The 18842-nt window shown below is 36.9% G+C and overlaps 2 protein-coding genes across 5 annotated transcripts; one reads left to right on the forward strand and one right to left on the reverse strand.

Annotated features, from left to right (window-relative positions):
* Window positions 1–7967: 7967 nt before the first annotated feature.
* Window positions 7968–15330, reverse strand: LOC142540561 (uncharacterized). Of its 4 annotated transcripts, XM_075646815.1 has the most exons (11): window positions 15265–15330; window positions 14877–15126; window positions 13841–13884; window positions 13302–13419; window positions 13085–13211; window positions 11945–12543; window positions 11267–11549; window positions 10879–11158; window positions 9697–9861; window positions 8696–9157; window positions 7968–8547 (listed from the first exon to the last, which is right to left on the reverse strand). In XM_075646815.1, the coding sequence occupies exons 2-11, from the start codon at window positions 15052–15054 to the stop codon at window positions 8269–8271; spliced, it is 2535 nt and encodes an 844-aa protein (XP_075502930.1). In that variant the 5' UTR covers window positions 15055–15126; window positions 15265–15330; the 3' UTR covers window positions 7968–8268. The 4 variants fall into 4 exon arrangements, with proteins under 4 accessions (XP_075502930.1, XP_075502932.1, XP_075502931.1 ...); XM_075646817.1 differs by having other exon boundaries at window positions 13085–13205; window positions 14877–15324; XM_075646816.1 differs by having other exon boundaries at window positions 11945–12540; window positions 14877–15324.
* A 1492-nt stretch (window positions 15331–16822) lies between these two features.
* On the forward strand, window positions 16823–18160 carry LOC142538992 (membrane protein PM19L-like). Its single transcript, XM_075644290.1, has 4 exons — window positions 16823–17016; window positions 17145–17364; window positions 17467–17512; window positions 17903–18160. Exons 1-4 carry the CDS (start codon window positions 16887–16889, stop codon window positions 17996–17998), a joined length of 492 nt encoding a protein of 163 aa, XP_075500405.1. The 5' UTR covers window positions 16823–16886; the 3' UTR covers window positions 17999–18160.
* The last annotated feature ends 682 nt before the right edge of the window (window positions 18161–18842 follow it).

Below are 18842 nucleotides of genomic sequence, written 5' to 3' on the forward strand. Positions count from 1 at the left end.
AGACGGTCTCACGAATCTTTATCTGTGAGACGCGTCAACCCTACCGATATTCACAATAAAAAATAATATTCTTAGCATAAAAAGTAATATTTTTCATGGATGACCCAAATAAGTTATCCATATCACAAAATACGACCCGTGAAACCGTCTCACATATATTTTTGCCGTATACCAATATGTGGCAACACACATTATACATAAAAATGTTAGTTAAAATATGATGAAATATGTGTTTTTTTAAAAATTTATTTTAACATAAAAGTTATCAATTTTTAAACTAAAATAATATGCTTAAAAAAACTAAAATGGTAGGAGATAGATAATTAATGATGAAAAATATGTGAAATATGAAATTGAATGATTAACTTGTATTTTTGTAATTAACTTCATGTGTAACCATTCCCGCACACTGTTCCAAATATCTTTTGATATCATGCAATCAAAGTACAGATGTGCAATAGATTCTTCCGCCATGCTACAAATCACACAAGTTTTATCGTTAACAAATTGTAGTCTATTACGAGTGAGAAGTTTCTCATGAGCTAGAAGCCACAATATGAACCTATGCTTATGCAGTAAGCACGACTTCATGACTATTGGTTTCCAAGGCCACTTGCCCATGTTGTGAACAAAGAAGAAATAAGCTTGTGATAGACCCTGGTTTCCTCGAAACCAACTGAGAAAAATATTGAGAGAAAAAACTTGTATCTTTCATTGAAAATAATACATATATTTATAGTTACAATGAATATATCAAATCCCAACAATTAAGGAGAAACAAATATTAGAAAATATTATCCTACCAAATAAAAAATATTACGCTACCAAATTTACAAGATTATCATATTCTATCACATCAATACAACTTATTGATATCAATTTAAATTCCCATCAGATTTATCGTAATCTACACTCCCCCTCAAGCTTGGTTATAGATGTTGATGAGACCAAGCTTGCCAACGAGAAGTTCATGAGTCTGTTCTGAAAGTCCTTTTGTAAGTAGATCAGCTAGCCGATGAGAAGTGAGAACATATTCAACACTTAGAATTCCTTCCTCGAGTTTTTCTTTAATGAAATGCCGATCAACTTCAACATGTTTAGTTCTATCATGGTGAACAGGATTGTGAACGATGCTAATAGTTGATTTATTGTCACATAATAATCTCATAGGACCTTCAAACTCTATCTTTAGTTCTTTCATTATTCTTTTAATCCAAATGAGTTCACATACTCCATGGGCCATAGCTCTATACTCAGCTTCAGCACTACTTCTTGCAACAACTGACTGTTTCTTCCTGCGCCATGTCACTAGATTTCCCCAGACAAGTGTACAATAACCCGAAGTTGACTTTCTATCAGTGATGGATCCAGCCCAATCAGAATAAGTGAATGCAGTAACCCTTCTATCATTAGTTTTCTCAAGAAATAATCCTCTTCCTGGAGTTTGTTTAAGATATCTCAAAATTCTGTATACTGCATTAAGATGACCTTGGCAAGGTGAATGCATGTATTGGCTTACTAAGCTCACTGCAAAGGCAATATCAGGGCGAGTATGTGAGAGATAAATGAGTTTTCCAACAAGACGCTGATAACTCTCTTTATCCACTGGTCCACCCTCAAACATTTTTCCTTTGTTCCCTGGATCGATAGGTGTATGACTTGGTTTACACCCCAACATATCTGTTTCCTTCAGGAGATCTATAGTGTATTTTCTTTGAGAGACAGAGATTCCTTTCTTGCTCCTAGCGATTTCCATACCTAGAAAATACTTCATTGTTCCAAGATCTTTGACTTCAAATTGTTTTGCCATCATCAACTTAATCATCTCCATTTCATCATTGTTATCTCTAGTGACAATGATGTCATCAACATACACTATGAGAATGGTGATTTTTCCTTTTTCAGAATGTTTAAAGAAGAGTGTATGATCTGCTTGTCCCTGAACATATCCTAATTTTTTGATTACTTGAGAGAATTTTTCAAACCAGGCACGAGGTGACTGCTTCAACCCATAAAGAGATTTGTTAAGTTTGCAAACAGTCTGACTCCCCAACCTTTCTTCAAATCCCGGAGGTTGACTCATGTAAACTTCCTCTTCAAGATCCCCGTTCAGAAATGCATTTTTTATATCCAATTGGTGCAATGGCCAATCAAGATTTGCTGCCAAGGATAACAGAATTCGAATAGTATTTATTTTGGCAACAAGAGCAAACGTTTCAGTATAATCAATGCCATATGTTTGAGTGAAGCCTCTAGCCACAAGTCGGGCCTTGTATCTTTCAATCGAGCCATCTGCCCTATATTTAACAGTAAATACCCATTTGCATCCCACCGTAGTTTTTTCTTGTGGTAATTCGACCAGATTCCAAGTATTATTCATTTTCAAGGCATTCATTTCCTCAAAGACGGCATTTCTCCATTCAGGCATAACAAGTGCCTCTTGAACAGACCCGGGAATTATTGTACTAGACAATCTTGAGGTAAAGGCACGAAATGATGAAGATAAATTTGAGTAAGATACAAAATTTGAGATAGTATGTTGGGTACAAGATCTTTTACCTTTTCTGGCTGCTATAGGTAGATCAAGGTCAAGGGTAGTATTTGACTGAGGATCCACTACCGGTTCATCCTCTTGACTGTTTTTAGGATTCACAATGTCTTTAGTTGACCGAGGTTTGTTCCGTCTTGAGTAGACTTTTAACTCTTGTGACAGTGTTGATTCTTCCTCTGTTTCCTGTATTGGGATATGTGCCTGAGAATCTGTGTGAGAATTTTGAGGAGAGTTTGTGTCTCGAGGAATCTCATGGAGTGGATTACCTATGGGAAGAGATGGAGTATCCCACCAAGATTCTGTATCTAGGTTCCGCCCTTGAAGCGAAGGTGGAGGAAAGTAAGGAGTGTTTTCAAGGAAGGTGACATCACGAGAGACGTAGGTCTTCTTTGTGTGTGGGCAGTAGCATTTATAACCTTTTTGAGTGGAAGAATAACCAATGAACACAGTCTTCATGGATCGAGGATCAAGTTTACTTCTGTTGTGATTGTGGACATGAACGAAGGCCGTACAACCAAAGGTTTTTAAGGGAAGATTATTTGAAGTAGACACATGTGGATATTTTTTAAGAAGAAGGGATGAAGCTGTTTCAAAGTCAAGAGTGCGGCTTGGTAAACGATTGATGAGATAAGCAGCAGTGAGAATGGCATCCCCCCAAAGATACTTAGGAATATTCATGGTGAACATTAGGGCACGTGCGACTTCCAACAAATGACGATTCTTTCTTTCGGATACGCCATTTTGTTGAGGAGTATCAACACAAGAGCTTTGATGAAGAATCCCGTTATCCAACATATAATCACCTAGAATGGTATTGAAATATTCTTTACCATTGTCGGTTCTAAGAGTTTGAATATGGGTATGAAATTGAGTTTGAATCATTCTGTGGAAATCTTTGAAAATTTTGCTTGTGTCAGATTTATTATTGATAAGATACATCCACGTGAGTCGAGTATGGTCATCAATGAATGTGAGGAACCATTTTTTTGCCATTTGACGTAGCACTTGGTGAAGGACCCCAAAGATCACTATCAATAAGAGAAAATGGAGCGGTTGGTGTATATGTTTTTGGAGGAAAAAAATTACAAGTGTGCTTAGCTAAATGACAAATATCACACTGAAGCAAATCAAGACTTTTATTATTGAATAAAGATGGAAACAATTTTTTGAGATATGAGAAACAAGGATGGCCAAGTCTATGATGTCATATTGTCCTAATACTAGAATCAGAGAGAGAAACAACGTGAGACACTCGAGTTGGAAGACAGTCTTGAGGAATCTCTAGGTAGTAAAGGCCATTGTGAATCCTAGCACTGCCAATCGTCTTCCCCGATAGTAGGTCCTGAAATTGACATGAAAAAGGAACAAATTTAGCAATACAATTATTGTCAAGTGTGAATTTACTCACTGAGATCAAATTGCAAGTTAGGGTAGGAACATGGAAAACTGACTTTAGGATGACATCCTTAGATAAACGTATGCTACCAAAACCAACAACTGGAGTCATTGAACCATTAGCGATTTTCACAGAAGTAAGGGCAGAACATGGTTTATAAGTGTAAAATAAATTAAAATCGCTAGTCATATGGTCAGAGGCCCCGGAATCAACAATCCAAGAACCAATGGAATACGAGCGGAGGGCCGAGAAAAGATTACCAGTTTGAGTCATAGAACAAGAACCAACAGTTTTGTTTTGCGGTGGATTAAGTGAGGCCTGGCGGATGAGTCGACAATATTCTTCAATTTGTGCAATCTGCTCATTGGTGAAAGGAGCAGAATTTTCTGAGTTTCCAGGTTGTTCTTTAACAGATAGGGCTTGATAACCATGTTGTTCATTCTTTTTCTTGGGCTGCCAATTGGCTGGTTTGCCATAAATCTCCCAGCACTTGTCTTTGGTATGGCCTGGACGTTAAAAATGATCACACCAAGGCCTTTTTTGGAAATTTTGGCCAGGAAATGCAGTTTTTTGTGTGGCTAATGCACACATCAGGAGCAGAAGGTGAGATTGTTGAATCATCAGAAAACATGACTTTTCTTTGCATCTCTTCACGTCGAACTTCCGCAAAGGCATCGTCGGGAGATGGAAATGGGTCTCTTGAAACTACCCGGCCACGAACATCATCAAGATTGCGATTAAGCCCAGCTAGAAAATCAAAGACCCGTTCTTTCTCAAGATTAATCCTGATCTTGATGCTGCAGTCCGCACATGACGAGGAATCATCACGAAACAGGTCCAGTTCTTGCCAAATATCTTGGAGGTCTGAAAAATATTTTGTTACAGATTTTTCCCCTTGTTTCATATCCTTCAATTTTGATCGGAGCTCATAGATTTGGGATGCATTTCCAAGGTCGGAGTACATCCGGCGAGCAGCGTCCCACACTTCCTTGGCTGTGTGAAACCATAGATAGCGCCGACTGATTTCAGGCTCCATCGAGTTGATTAGCCAAGCAAGAACGATGGAATTTTCAGCCAACCAATTCTTATGTGTTGGGTCAGATTGCGTTGGTGGCTTTAATTCCCCTGTGAGGTAACCAAGTTTCCCACGCCCACAAATAACGATTTTTACCGATTGAGCCCACTGAAGGTAATTACGCCCATTTATAATTTGTGGGTAGTGATCTGGATTGAAGAAATGTCACTACCGGAAAAAGTAGTGACAGGCCCAAGAGTTTTTTCTGGCATGGTTTCTTCAGAGGAGACGGATGAAGTTGAAGACATATTAGTGTAGGATGTATTGAAACCCTAGAGCTCTGATACCATGAGAAAAATATTGAGAGAAAAAACTTGTATCTTTCATTGAAAATAATACATATATTTATAGTTACAATGGATATATCAAATCCCAACAATTAAGGGGAAACAAATATTAGAAAATATTACCCTACCAAATAGAAAATATTACCCTACCAAATTTACAAGATTATCATATCCTATCACATCAATACAACTTATTGATATCAATTTAAATTCCCATCAGATTTATCGTAATCTACACCAACCATTTAAACACCCTATTGCAGCGTCCACCGAGCCATTCACTCGCACAAGCTCATCCTGAATGAAAATAATTTGTTTGATCAACGGTGAATTGTCTTTTTTCCATTCCCATGACCAAACACCTTCGAAGCCACTATAAATGTGATTTACCCATCGAATCCACAAGCTATCTTTCTTCAAGTGTATCTTCCAAAGTGTCTTCCCCAAGAATGCTCTCTTCCAAGCTTTTAAATTCTTGAGGCCCAATCCCCCATCATCACACGGCTTACAAAGTACATGCCAAGCAATTGGGGGCCGTTTCGTTGGTCACACGAATTTCCTCCACAGCGCATGGATAGCATCAATGACAGCATTAGGGATTGGCAATATGGAGAACCAAAAACATTCCATTCCTTGAAGAACTGATCTGATTAGTTCAATTTTGCCTGCATAAGACAATGAATTTCGAGGCCACGAGCTAATCTTCGACGCCATGGCGTCCAGTAGTATGTTATAAAATCCGAGAAGCATAGCTGCCTAGCTGCCAATGGAACCCCAAGATACCGAAAAGGTAGATTTCCATTACTGAATCCAATAATGTTAATAATTTGCTGTCGCACATAATCATCAATTCTTGCCAACTAAATGCTCGATTTCAGGAGGTTCACTCTCAATCTTGCCATGTCCCCAAATTCATTTAAGCAATTCATAATCATTGAAACACTTTGAACATCGCCTCGAGATAATAAGAGAAGGTCATCTGCATAAGCAAGGTGAGTAATACGAAGATTTCTACACTTTGGGTGAAAACCAAGCCGAAGATTTTGATATGCATCTAAGCGAACGTGATAGTACCTCAAGACACAATGTAAAGAGAAAGGGAGATAGTGGATCACCTTGTCGTATACCACGTTTCCCTTCAAAATGCCCATAGAATGTCCCGTTAAGAACAAGAGAATACGAAGTAGTTGTCACACATTCCATAATCCACTGAATAAATATTGTAGGGAAGTTCATCACAGTAAGCACCTCACATAAGAAATCCCAATCTACAGTGTCATAGGCCTTTTGCAAGTCGACTTTCAACATGCAACACGGTGACCCCCTTTTACGAGCATATTTCCGAAGTAACTCTTGTGCGAGATGAATATTATCCACAATGGATCGGTCCTATTGCTATCTCAGAGGGAAAGTAAGAAGGTAGTCTGCCATCCATACTAAGCGTCGGTCTGCCTTTTCTATTAGCTATAGTAGCTAGATGGGAATGTAGCCTAGCTCCTAACTCTTCGCTCCGAGGGACCGTAGAAATTCTCCTTCTTTTTTCAACCTTAGAGCCGAAAGAAACTGACCATTATGGATTGACACGTGAGGAACCCGGCGACGATCCGGGTAGGCGAGTAAATTTAAGATGCCTGAGCCTCATCTATCAAATCACCCATGACATGCCGCAATCTGTTCACCAAAATTTTCGAAATAATCTTATAAAAAATCGTGCAACAAGATATGGGCCGATAATCACTAACTGAAGTTGCATTTTTCGATTTTGGTACTAGTGCAATTATTGCATGATTCCATTGTTTCAATAAACGTCCTGATCGAAAGAATTCAAGCACCGCTACAACCACATCTTCGCTTGTAATGTCCCAAGTCTTCTTGAAAAACAAAGAGCCAAACCCATCAGATCCCGGTGCTTTATCACAATCAATATCAAATAGAGCGTCTCTGATTTAATCCCTAATAACCGCATCTGTCATCTTAAACCATTCCGAGTTCGGTACACATTTGCCTGCCATAATGACATATTTGTTCACCGATATTCTATCCACCTTCGTGCCCAATGCTTGGAATATTGCTTATAGTGTGAATGAATGAAAATGCCGTAGAGTGTTGAATCTTGATAGAGTTTGGACTACTCACACACATTTAACTATACATGATGGGACGTGCTCACGTATTTCAATTTGATACGTTCAACTGTATCTTCATGCTGCTTGTATCACAGACCACTGTGTTTTCGTACCAATTACATTGAATACAATGCCGAGTTTAAATAATAAATAACCTGCTCCAACTGATAGTGGAGTTCGAGTATTTACAATGAACTTGTTGATTGCGTTCGAGTGGTGAAATTCCTCATTGCATCTAGGTTAGAGCATAACTAATCTCAATGGATTCACTTGTGACTCTTGTCCAAAAACCATTATACTCGCATGTTTTTCAGTTCTATATTTAAACCAGCATCATCCCAAGTTGATGCAACAGGACACGAGTTAATTATTAAGCGGCCAGTAATAAGTTTTCCACTAACCTGATTGCCGCATACCCGGATCAAAGAGTTAATTATTAAGCGGCCCAGCTATATGCAAAATGTCATCTTGATACAGCACAAAAAAACAGGGACTCGATTATCAGCCGATGCGTAGTTAATATCAACAGGGGTGATTCCAATTTGCAAAAAGATGCAGAACCAGGATTAGATATTCAACGTTTGCAATGTTGACAAGATAAGATTTCTTAAAGTAAAAGGGGTGAAACTAAATTAATAGTGGAACAGGAAAAGCGTCTCCACCAACAGATAAACTAACACCCATGTCCACGTTGCACCAACGAGGATAGATACATAAATACAAGCTCAAGGCATGGGGTAGAGGCCGGACAAATCATATCGAGCTCCTTGAAAGACCTCTTTCAAACTCATTGCAAGCCTGGAGAGACCAGGAGGGAGGGTGAGATGCAGAGATTAGTAGCCGTTCTGCCAAATCTGGGAAAGCTTAGGTTGTCCTTGGGGGCCAAGTGACCCTTCTCTTGGATTCTGCTGCTGCTGATCAAGTGAGGCAACAGTTTGAGGATGATAGAAATTAGGGTAGCCTGGAGTTCCATAATTCTGTGATGGCTGCTGGCTTTGCCCATATCCACCAGATTGCTGATTTTGCCCCGGATAATTATAAAATGTATTGGCCGGAACAGCTGACGTAGTTCTGGAATTAAGCCCATGAAGCCACGAGGTTGAGTTATCATTCTGAAAATAAATTCAGTTATTTCATACGCCTTACATCAGCTAATTACATAAATATGTTATAACCGCTTCTATGGAGAAAATAGGGAGCTTGAAAAATCATTGATGCAGAAGAATCAGTTTATGCACTCTTGAAGCCATAGCAACATACCTGCTGTAATGAGACGGTGCGATTGTTATCCTTGTATTGGGAACTCAGAGCATCATCATAACTTAGAGTTGCACCAGATGGGACAGAAGGTGGATTCATCTGAAAGTTTCCAGGAATGGCAGTCGAATTCCCAAAGGCAGCAAAACCAGAAGCGATTGTAGACGACTGAGGTAAATTACTCACAGAAATGCTATTCTTATACTGAGGAAGTACTCCAGCCAGAGATTGATGATATGTCCCGTTGGCTGGAAATGCTTGTTGAAAAGCAGAGGGCATGTAAGTATAACTTTGAGGCAAGAACGGATAGCCAATCATGTTGGTAAACGGCCCTACAGGAAGAGGGGGCTGAGAATATGGATGTATAGTAAGGTGTTGAGGAAGGGGAGGTCCAGTGGCAACATTAGTTCCAGAAATGGCCTGTGGAGCAGACTGCATTGATGAAAAACCAGCAGTCTTCAAAGCCTACAGGATCCCAATTACACAATCAGCTACTATACTCGGTAAGAAACAATCAATTCTTTATCACAACTCAATCAGCCATACCCTAAAGAGGTTAAAAGTTTTCTGCAGAAAATGGTGGCAATAAAATTGTTTATGCCCAATATGTTATTCGGGATCCATGTCCATGTTCATGTCCATGTCCAGTTGTTTCATTGATACAATGATAATAAAATAATTTATCCTGCATATTACGACATAGACGCTATGCTAGAGGTATAAGGTTAGAGGCATTGGTTGATAGTGGCAGTCAAGGAAGTAATTTGTTAATGATGATGGGGCATGGGCAGCAGCGAAGCACAAAAGAGCTCATTTGATAGATAATTATTATTATATGATAATTCCAGTAATGGAGTATGGAAATTCAAATCCACGAAATGGAAAATCTAAATATTTTGGAGATGATAAAGTTCGCTAAAACAAACTGAGACACAGGTGCAAGACATATACAACTATAACAGAAAATGACAAAAAATATCAGCTACGAAGTTTGCATGGGTTACCTCAGACATGGAAATTGCTGAGCCACCAATAGAAGAGACAGAACTGCCATATTTAGCTGATAATGATTGTGCTACTGAGAATGGCGAGAACTGAAGATCAGATTCCCTACTGGAAGGCACATTTGATGCCAGCAGTGTACTTGGTAATGGTGTTGTGTATGATTGCTATCGAGAAAACAATACAAGAAACAAATCTAAGGAAAAATTTCAATAATAAAGCCATATATCCCAGTAGCAGTCGAAAATGAAAAGAATGATATAAAATAAGAAAAGCAAATACGAACGTGATGGACTAGAAAAGCAAGAGATGATCAGAGATATTGTTGATAAAATCGTTCAAGTGGGTCAATAATAAAAAACTGGAATTAAACATGTCACAGTTTCAACTTCCAACCACTATAATAATTGAAGATCAATACATGTATCACCACTGGCTACTCCTCCCCAGTATAAGACAACTCAAGATTGCTTCACTGAACAATCGGAGGGTGTATCTTCGTGTTGAACCCAAACATCAAATGTAAACAGTACTCAAAATTCGGAGCAACTATACAAAGGGAATCATAAGCACCGAATCTCTTCAAAACTCTAGCTCAAAGGCCCAGAAATACACATTAATAGCATGGACAAAACTGATATCAAAGATTTCAACATAACTCGTATCGACAGATTCGTAAAGCTGGTATAAATTTCTGTCCGACTATATGTATTTCTTGAAAATAATATTTAAAAATCAGAGTTGGAATTTCCTCGATTGTTAAATGCACTAAGCTAGAAGAGTAGTAAACCAAGGAAGATCTGTAAGAAGCATTTAAATGTTATCAGACTGATACAATTGTATAAAGCAAGAACCTCATCCTTAAAAAATGCAGAGAAGTTGACAACCATAGAAACAATTTTTCACTTCATTACGTGCAGGATCAGAATGACTTATTGCATGATATACGCGAACAAACATGGAAAGAATATCAACTTTGAAATCATGGAATCCTTTCTTTTTGTAACCGAAAAAGGGTAGATAATGAATGTACAAACGTCAATCATAAATCATGTTCATTTCCCTTTCTTACTTGCCAACAACAAAAATGAAGCAATGCATTCAGACCCTAAGAAACATAACATAATGAAACCGAAGTCATTGAAAGAATCATTCTCAAAGAGAATGTCTCAACTATATATTACCATAACGCTAGCAAAGGGAGTAAGTGTTTGCATCTGGGAGCTTGTTTGGGACTGACTGATCGCTGCATTCAGCTGTTGGACCTCATTATAGGTATAATCAGTGTTGGGTGCTGGAAAGGGATACTGGTTTCCATGAGCCAATTCAGCGTGCTCTGGCTTCAAATCTTCTGGTTGGGATGCAGATGATGCATCATAACTCCCAGAACTTACACCAGTCGTATGAAACAAATTAGCATCAGAAGTATTTCGGATAGAAGAATCAACGAAATACACAGTATTTCTGCAACAAAATTGGGAATTTGGGATGAAAAATATTTGGAGCATGAATGTTTGAAATACAAACAAGAAAAAGAAAAACATTTTCCCGAAAGATAAGAAAATTCTATACCTAGAGTTCGTATACTCAATCGATGACAAATCAGCCTCACCATGGGTCTCTTCCAAAGGAATTTTTGAAGGCACGGATGTCATAGGCCCAGAAGAATGTGCAGGACTGATACCAGACCCGAAACTACCAAAGCTCAAGTGTGAGCAGTCCGAATTTTGAACAAGCAAATGTTTAGGAATTATAATAGATGGGGCATCTGTTTCAGATGGTAATCCTCTCCCGTCCTTTATATTTAATTGTTCAAGGTTTCTGGCGACTGATGACACTGAAGCACCAGGTTCATCTGAAAAAATATCACATTAAGGAGCCGGCTAACTCTAACTTCTATTGAACCACAAACATTAGAATATACAGATACTTGTGAAACAAAATAACTTGCCACATAGTTAACCACAGTACCACACTTGTTGAAATCCTCAATTAAAGTAACACGAGTCATTTAAAAAAAATAGCAAAACTAACAAATAAGGACAAGAATAGAATGATTTAATTTACTAGCAAGGGTCATTGATGACATTTTCGATTTTAATTGCATATGCCAAAATCTAGTTTAGCATAAACTAATTTTTAATCAACGTTAGTCAAAGGTATCACGAGAATCGGGAGGTAAGTACTTACACTCGCAAGGGAGGCCTGTTATTCAAGTGCTAAAGTAAAATGGACACCAAGAAAAATCACCTTCATGATGCTCGAAATCACGGACTTGATGTTGGAATGAACCCGTGTTCTCACGCGAGTCATTCTCAAACAGAGATGCAGCTCTTGAATCATCCTCTTGGATCTTCCTACCAGAGATAGAAGCAGATCCTACATCATTTGCTCCAGGATTGACAACTACTTCTGCATCTTGGACCTCTTCGGGCTCAAACTGCTGACCGATATTGTTGACAGAAGCATCATATGGCTCTGAGTGCGGCTCCGAGTCGACATGATACTCCGGTAAAGAAAGTATTTTCCTAGGGGCAGGCTTCTCAATGGACGGCCAGTCATTGTTGCTGGGAACCTGTTGGGCCAAAGAAACTCTTGAATCATGAACATCAGAAACTTGATCTTCTGAAAATTTTATATTCTGAAGTAATGCAGCTGTCTTAGGACCCCCGTCATTTTGGTCATTCGTGTTATAATGAGATGCATTTGAAGCACTAGGTGCTTTATTATGCGGTCTACCCATCTTCACAATGTCAGCCATGGACAACTGATTAGGAACACCGACCCATGCAGTTTGAAATCCAGAAGATAGCTCGGTGTCTGATGGCTCACTGTCAATGGCAACACTACTGCAACATATCACACAATAAACGGAAATGAGCAAGCAACAGATGTGAAAGATCATCAAAAGCAAAGAGCCAATACAACAAAAATACAAGGACTGCTGGCAACGAAACAATTTTTCAGTTTTTTAAAACCTTACAACATAGAGTCGACAAATAAACACAAGAAAGTACAAAGGTTAAAGCATCATCAAAGTGAAGACGTGATCTGCATACAACAAAGAAAGCAAATCTTAAGAACTAACTATCCAATTGTAAAATAAATGGTGTGTGATCATTAGAATACAGTACAATAAGTATGTGCGCAGGCCTTCTACATTTGCATGCAGCGTGGCACAGATTTTAATACATCACAAAAGCTGAAACAGCAAAAATGTTGATTATCCATCTAAAAAGAAAAAAGGGCAGTTGGCAACTTCTCTACAAAGAAGGCCAACAAGAAGAAAAGTTTCAGAATACCAAAGAGTCATTTATCAATTCAAATTTCAAAATGATAAGTTTAACCCTTACGACAACCTCATACAAACTTAGCAAGATGTGTTTCAACCTGAGGCCAGGAGGACCACTGCTTTTATTATTTCCAGCAACAACTGGAGATGAAGATAAATAACTCGTATGTACTGTTGATCCATTTTCTTTCTTATCTGCCACCTTTCCATGAATAGGAACTGAATCTGACAAGGAAGATGTATGATTATATATGATTTCAATGTCCTCAATTATCCTAATGATTGATAGACTTAAAATACAGAAGTTAAAAGTACCATAGGAACTGTATGGAGTTGAACTACCACGACCAAGGTACCTATCAACAGCATTCTTTCCACTTCGATTTGAACTGTTATTAGCACCACGAGGCCTGGATTCAGTAGTATCTTTGCCCTAAAAAAGGTACAAAATATAAACAAGATTACACACATTCATATGTATATGAATGATTAATTCAAAACTTCACCATCAATACTGGTCTAAAATCAAATCAAACAACCAGTCAAAATATTAAATAAAAATAAAATCAAAGATAACAAACATGTCAACGCCCATGATAAAGCCAAGTAATTTTGGCTTTAAGGGCAGTGTTCAAGGAGAGAAAACAAATCATTTTGTTTCCAAAACACTTTGCCCACAAGTGAACCCAGATGTATCCACATTTCACACTCTTCTAACACACGGCTGAGAATTCTAGATGCCACAAACTACGCCTGCAGGGTGATGAACACGCCATTTTTTTCATTTAATATTTTAAGAAAGAGGAGAGTCAACACAGAACCAACAGTGAAAAGCGTCGATCAAATTCACGCACCTCTTTCTTCTTTTCTCGTTTGCTCTTCACCTCACGAAAAGGATCTAAACAATTACAACCACCCATCAGAATTAAGGTGAAATAAATAAAAGTAACAAAATTTTAGGGATGAACGATCCAGAGGAAGTGACATTGTTTAGTTTTGCGATTTAAACTAGCCAAAAGCAAAAAATGACATTTAAATATTTTTGTCGATGAAAAAATCAAGTTCCACCGTAAAACCAGCTGCAGAAGCTAAAAAACAATATAAAGATAAAAAAAATTACATTGTCGTAGCAGTAGAAGGAAATTATTCGTCTTAACCCAATCAAGTCATAACAGAAACAGGGGACATGTATATTTGCCTTCACGGATTATAACAGAAACAGAGAACATGTATATTTGCCTTCACGGATAAAAAAATTAATCCACACGACTACGAATCTACAGGTGAATACATATAAGTATGTACCCAAAGAATGTATGAGTAAATCCAAGCCTTGCACATATTAATTACCCAAGGCTACTTATTTTACATGATTTAGCAAAGTTTCAAAATTCACGATGTAAATAATTCAGAATAAAGTAACATGTTTTCATGTCATCACATTTATAAAGATGAGGGAATTCAAATAGCAACAGAGATTTGAGTGAGATAAATAAAAGCAAAGGAAAGAAACACATGCACACAAATGCTTGGCAACATTATTCTATTCAATGGCTGAAATAGTGTTAGTTAACAAAAACTAAAAGGGAACTAGTTTGTATATTTTTTTAAATTAAAATAACGTTTCCTCAAACATCTTGAGGAAGAGGATCGACCAAATAAATTCAAACATAGGCCTCACATAACGTCAAGATATTTCAAGTCTCTGATTTCTAGTTTACCTATTTTTCCTAAGCCACTAAACCCCAAACAACAGTAACTCTTTCAACCAAAGGCCAGTAGAAATCCCTCAACCACGCACCGAAATACGAAACAACCCAAACAACCAAAATCAACGTCACACCGAAAAAGTTCAAAAGATTAGGGATTTTCCAGAAAAAAAGAAAAAACCTTGAGATAGTAGGCGATTGACCGCCTCGTTAGGGTCCATATTGCAGTCTTTTAGGGCAGCGTAGATCTCAGTTTCCGGACAGCTCACGATTTCCTTCAAGCTCTGCACCATCTTCCGAGACCCAGCTGGTATGGATTGTACCCCAGCTCCGCCGCTGCTTCCCCTGCTTGTACTCATCGTTTTTTCCGGGCAGATCTATCCCGCAATGCCAAAGCTCCGGCTTTCCGGTTCTTGAATCACCCTGCTTCACTTTATTTGCACAAATTGATAAATACAATTAAGTTATTTTCGTCGCAGAAAAAAAAGAAACACACTTTCGAAGACTCCCGGCAAACGCAAGTAGTCTAGCAGTAGAGAAATATTATCGATGCTGCGGTAAAATCGTACGCGAGGAGTTGTTTTATCCAAAGATGTCTGCGGTTTTGAAAACCCTGCTCTTCCTCTCTCACTCGACTTTCCAAAAATAAGATTATATTTATATTTTAAATTATTATTTTCTTTTTATAAGTAAATTAAAATGAAAAAAACTTATGTGAGACGGTCTCACGAATCATATTTTGTAAGATGTATATTTTATTTGAGTCATATATGAAAAAATATTATTTTTTATGCTAAAAATGTTATTTTTTATTGTGAATATCGGTATGATTGACCCGTCCTACAGATAAAGATTCGTGAGACCGTCTCACAAAAAACCTACTCATTGAATATTTACTTTGTAAACTTTAGCTTTTTATTTTTATTTGCTCGACTAGTTTTTGTGTTTTAATTATGATATGCTTTATTATAAAGACAAATCAGTTCCCTTTTTTGTTAAAAAAAAAAGTAAGTTTAATATGTTTTATTCCAAAAACCAAATTTAACAATTTCTTTCTAAATTTAGATGTCGTTTTTAATATTTCAGAAACTGTGTGATTCATGTTTTTATGTGCTTGAATATACGAAAATTCTCATTAGAATCATATAAAATTATTTTTACAGTTTTTGCAACATGACATTACAAAATGATAGAAATAAATAACGCTAAAATACCATATGATATTTATACATGATTATGCGAAAAGACTAATTTTTCTAAATATTAATTAACTAAATAATCGCGGCACGAGTGCATTAAATATTATATTTTTAATAATATTTCGATTGCATATAAACAAAATAAAATTTCATGAATATGCTAATAACTTCATTTTGTAAGGACCTGATATTTTTAAATTTCTATAAACAATATAAAAATAAGTTTGGGATTTTTTTATAAGAATTGTGTAATAATTTCTGATAAAAATAACCCTAAATATTTCGTGTAAATTAGTCTAGCTAAGAATATTCTTTAACTCAATGCACAGCCAATGCTTTGCAGCACCTTTGGAGTAATCATATTATATCATTCTCTGCATAAAAAGTCTTAATGAAAGTTGAGACATACCATTACTTCTAACGTCCAACAGAGATTACAACAAACTTAATTTTGAACAGCTCTTGTGAGACGGTCTCACGAATCTTTATGTGTGAAACGGGTCAACCCTACTGATAGTTACAATAAAAAGTAATACTCTTAGCATAAAAAGTAATATTTTTTCATGAATTACCCGAATAAGAGATCTATCTCACAAAATACGACTCGTGAGACCGTCTCACACAAGTTTTTGCATTTAATGTTTGACGTTACTTCAGCACTATTCGACTAATATAATCAAAATTCAAAATAAATCAACTTATAATTTTCAAATCTTATCGACTAAAATCTATTATATATCTTCCACACCGGAAGAAAATCACACAATTGCCACTTATTGTCAACGAAAAGAGTAATATAGGATTCCATTTCCTGTCTTCAACACAAAGCATATACTTTACAACCCAACTAAAGCCCTTTAGAAGACGCAGCCTCGCAAGAAAAGCACCAAGTCCAGCAACCTTGTAACTTGTATAAAACACAGCCTTTTCGTCATTCAGCAACAACATACCTCGATCGATCTCTGAAAAAGTTTCCATACACAGATTCAAGAATGGCAGGATCAGAGCAGCTTAAGCCTGTTGCGGGACTGCTTTTGTTCCTCAACTTCTGCATGTATACAGTCGTGTTGGGTATAGGTGGATGGGCTATGAACAGAGCAATCGATCACGGTTTCATCATTGGTATGTAATGTATGCTAAACATTCTTCGAGCGAAACAATATTTCGTTTTCTCTGTAAATGCAAAACAATATTGAAATAGAAGGTGTCTAAGTACTGATCAAATATATGGTTTTGACGGGGTGTAACAGGTCCAGGATTTGATTTACCCGCACATTTCTCGCCTATATATTTTCCGATGGGGAATGCTGCCACCGGTTTCTTTGTGGTGTTTGCTTTGATAGCAGGCGTGGTTGGAGTTGCTTCGGCTATATCTGGATTAAGCCATCTACGACACTGGGATGCCGATAGCTTGCCTGCTGCTGTGTCTGCTGCCAGCATTGCCTGGACTCTTACACTCCTAGCCATGGGGTAACATAAAATTCATCTCTAAGACACACATGTCTTGTACATGTATTTTTCAGTTTCATTAGACAACTAACAGAAATGTTTTGTACTTTTTAATCTGGTCAGGTTTGCATGCAAGGAGATTGAACTACATATTCGAAATGCCCGTCTGGTGAGTAGTTTCAAAAGATATATTTGATTTTCGGGAATATCGTATTCTTGGTCCGATAACTTGTATTTTTCAATCATTATTAGAATTTACATTTTTAGTCGTATATTTTTAAAATTTGTCATTTAAATTGTATGTTTTTTCAAAAAAAATTATTACAAAACAGATGAACTCGGGTAAAAAAAAGGAAACTAGTTGCATGACTCAATATGAAAATTCATCTTAACAAGATCAAAAATATAAAAAAGAAATACATGTCACGTGTGTAAAAATACAAATTCTTTGTTAACATGAAAAAATATAATTACAGAATAAAAAAAATGTAATTTTCCCTCGATTTTCCGATTACGGTAAGAAACATATAATGAAATCATTAATGGTTTTGTTTGACAGAGAACAATGGAGGCTTTCCTGATAATCCTGTCAGCTACTCAACTCTTTTACATAGCTGCTATCCATGGCAGTTCTTCAAGGAGATCGCGAGTTTAAGCATCAAACTAATGGAGCACTCTGTGATGTAAAACGTGTGATTATTTGTGTATAATTGATTGTTTCTTTCTTGAACCGGCCAGAAAATTTATGTCTTCTTTCATTAATTTGTGTTGACGCAAAAACATGCTTATTCAAAATATTGTAAGTTTTGTCATTTTCTCCGTACTCTCAAATTTTCCATCTTTTGCAAAACTTATTTAGGGCATTAATTCCATTGAGGCAAAAATAAATGTCATTTACTCGTTCGATATCACTGCTACAAAAATGCAAAACAACAACGGATTTTATCCGTCGCTAATAACGATAGTTATTATTAAACATTGGCTAATTTAAAACTTTCTAGTGATGGTTTATACAAAACAATCGCTAATTTAAAAATTGCGACGGTTTCGCTTTATATATAGCGACGGTTTTTTTAAAACTGTCGCTAAAGTTAGCGACGATTTAAAGCAAAACCGTTGTCGTTTCTCCAAAAAAACATGTTAATCCACAACGGTTCTCTAAAACCGTTGTCGTTTGTCTAAAAAACCACTCTAATCCACAACGGTTTTAGAAAACTGTTGTCGTTTGTCCCAAAAAACACGCTAATAGACAACAGTTTTATAAACCGTTGTCATTGACCCCCCAAAAATACGCTAAAAGACAACGGTTTTCTAGACAATAATTTTTAGAAAACCATTGTATTTGGCTGTTTTTTAACAACGGTTTTTATTAAAACTGTTGTTAAAAGTAAAAGACAACGGTTTTTCAAAAAAATCGTTGTCGTAGGTACGTTGTTGAAGGGTATTTTTCTTGTAGTGATATAAGAATATATGAAAATAAATATGAGTAGAAAATTAGC

This window comes from Primulina tabacum, chromosome 3 (genome assembly GCF_025594145.1).
Source record: "Primulina tabacum isolate GXHZ01 chromosome 3, ASM2559414v2, whole genome shotgun sequence".
Classification (NCBI taxonomy): Eukaryota; Viridiplantae; Streptophyta; class Magnoliopsida; order Lamiales; family Gesneriaceae; genus Primulina; species Primulina tabacum.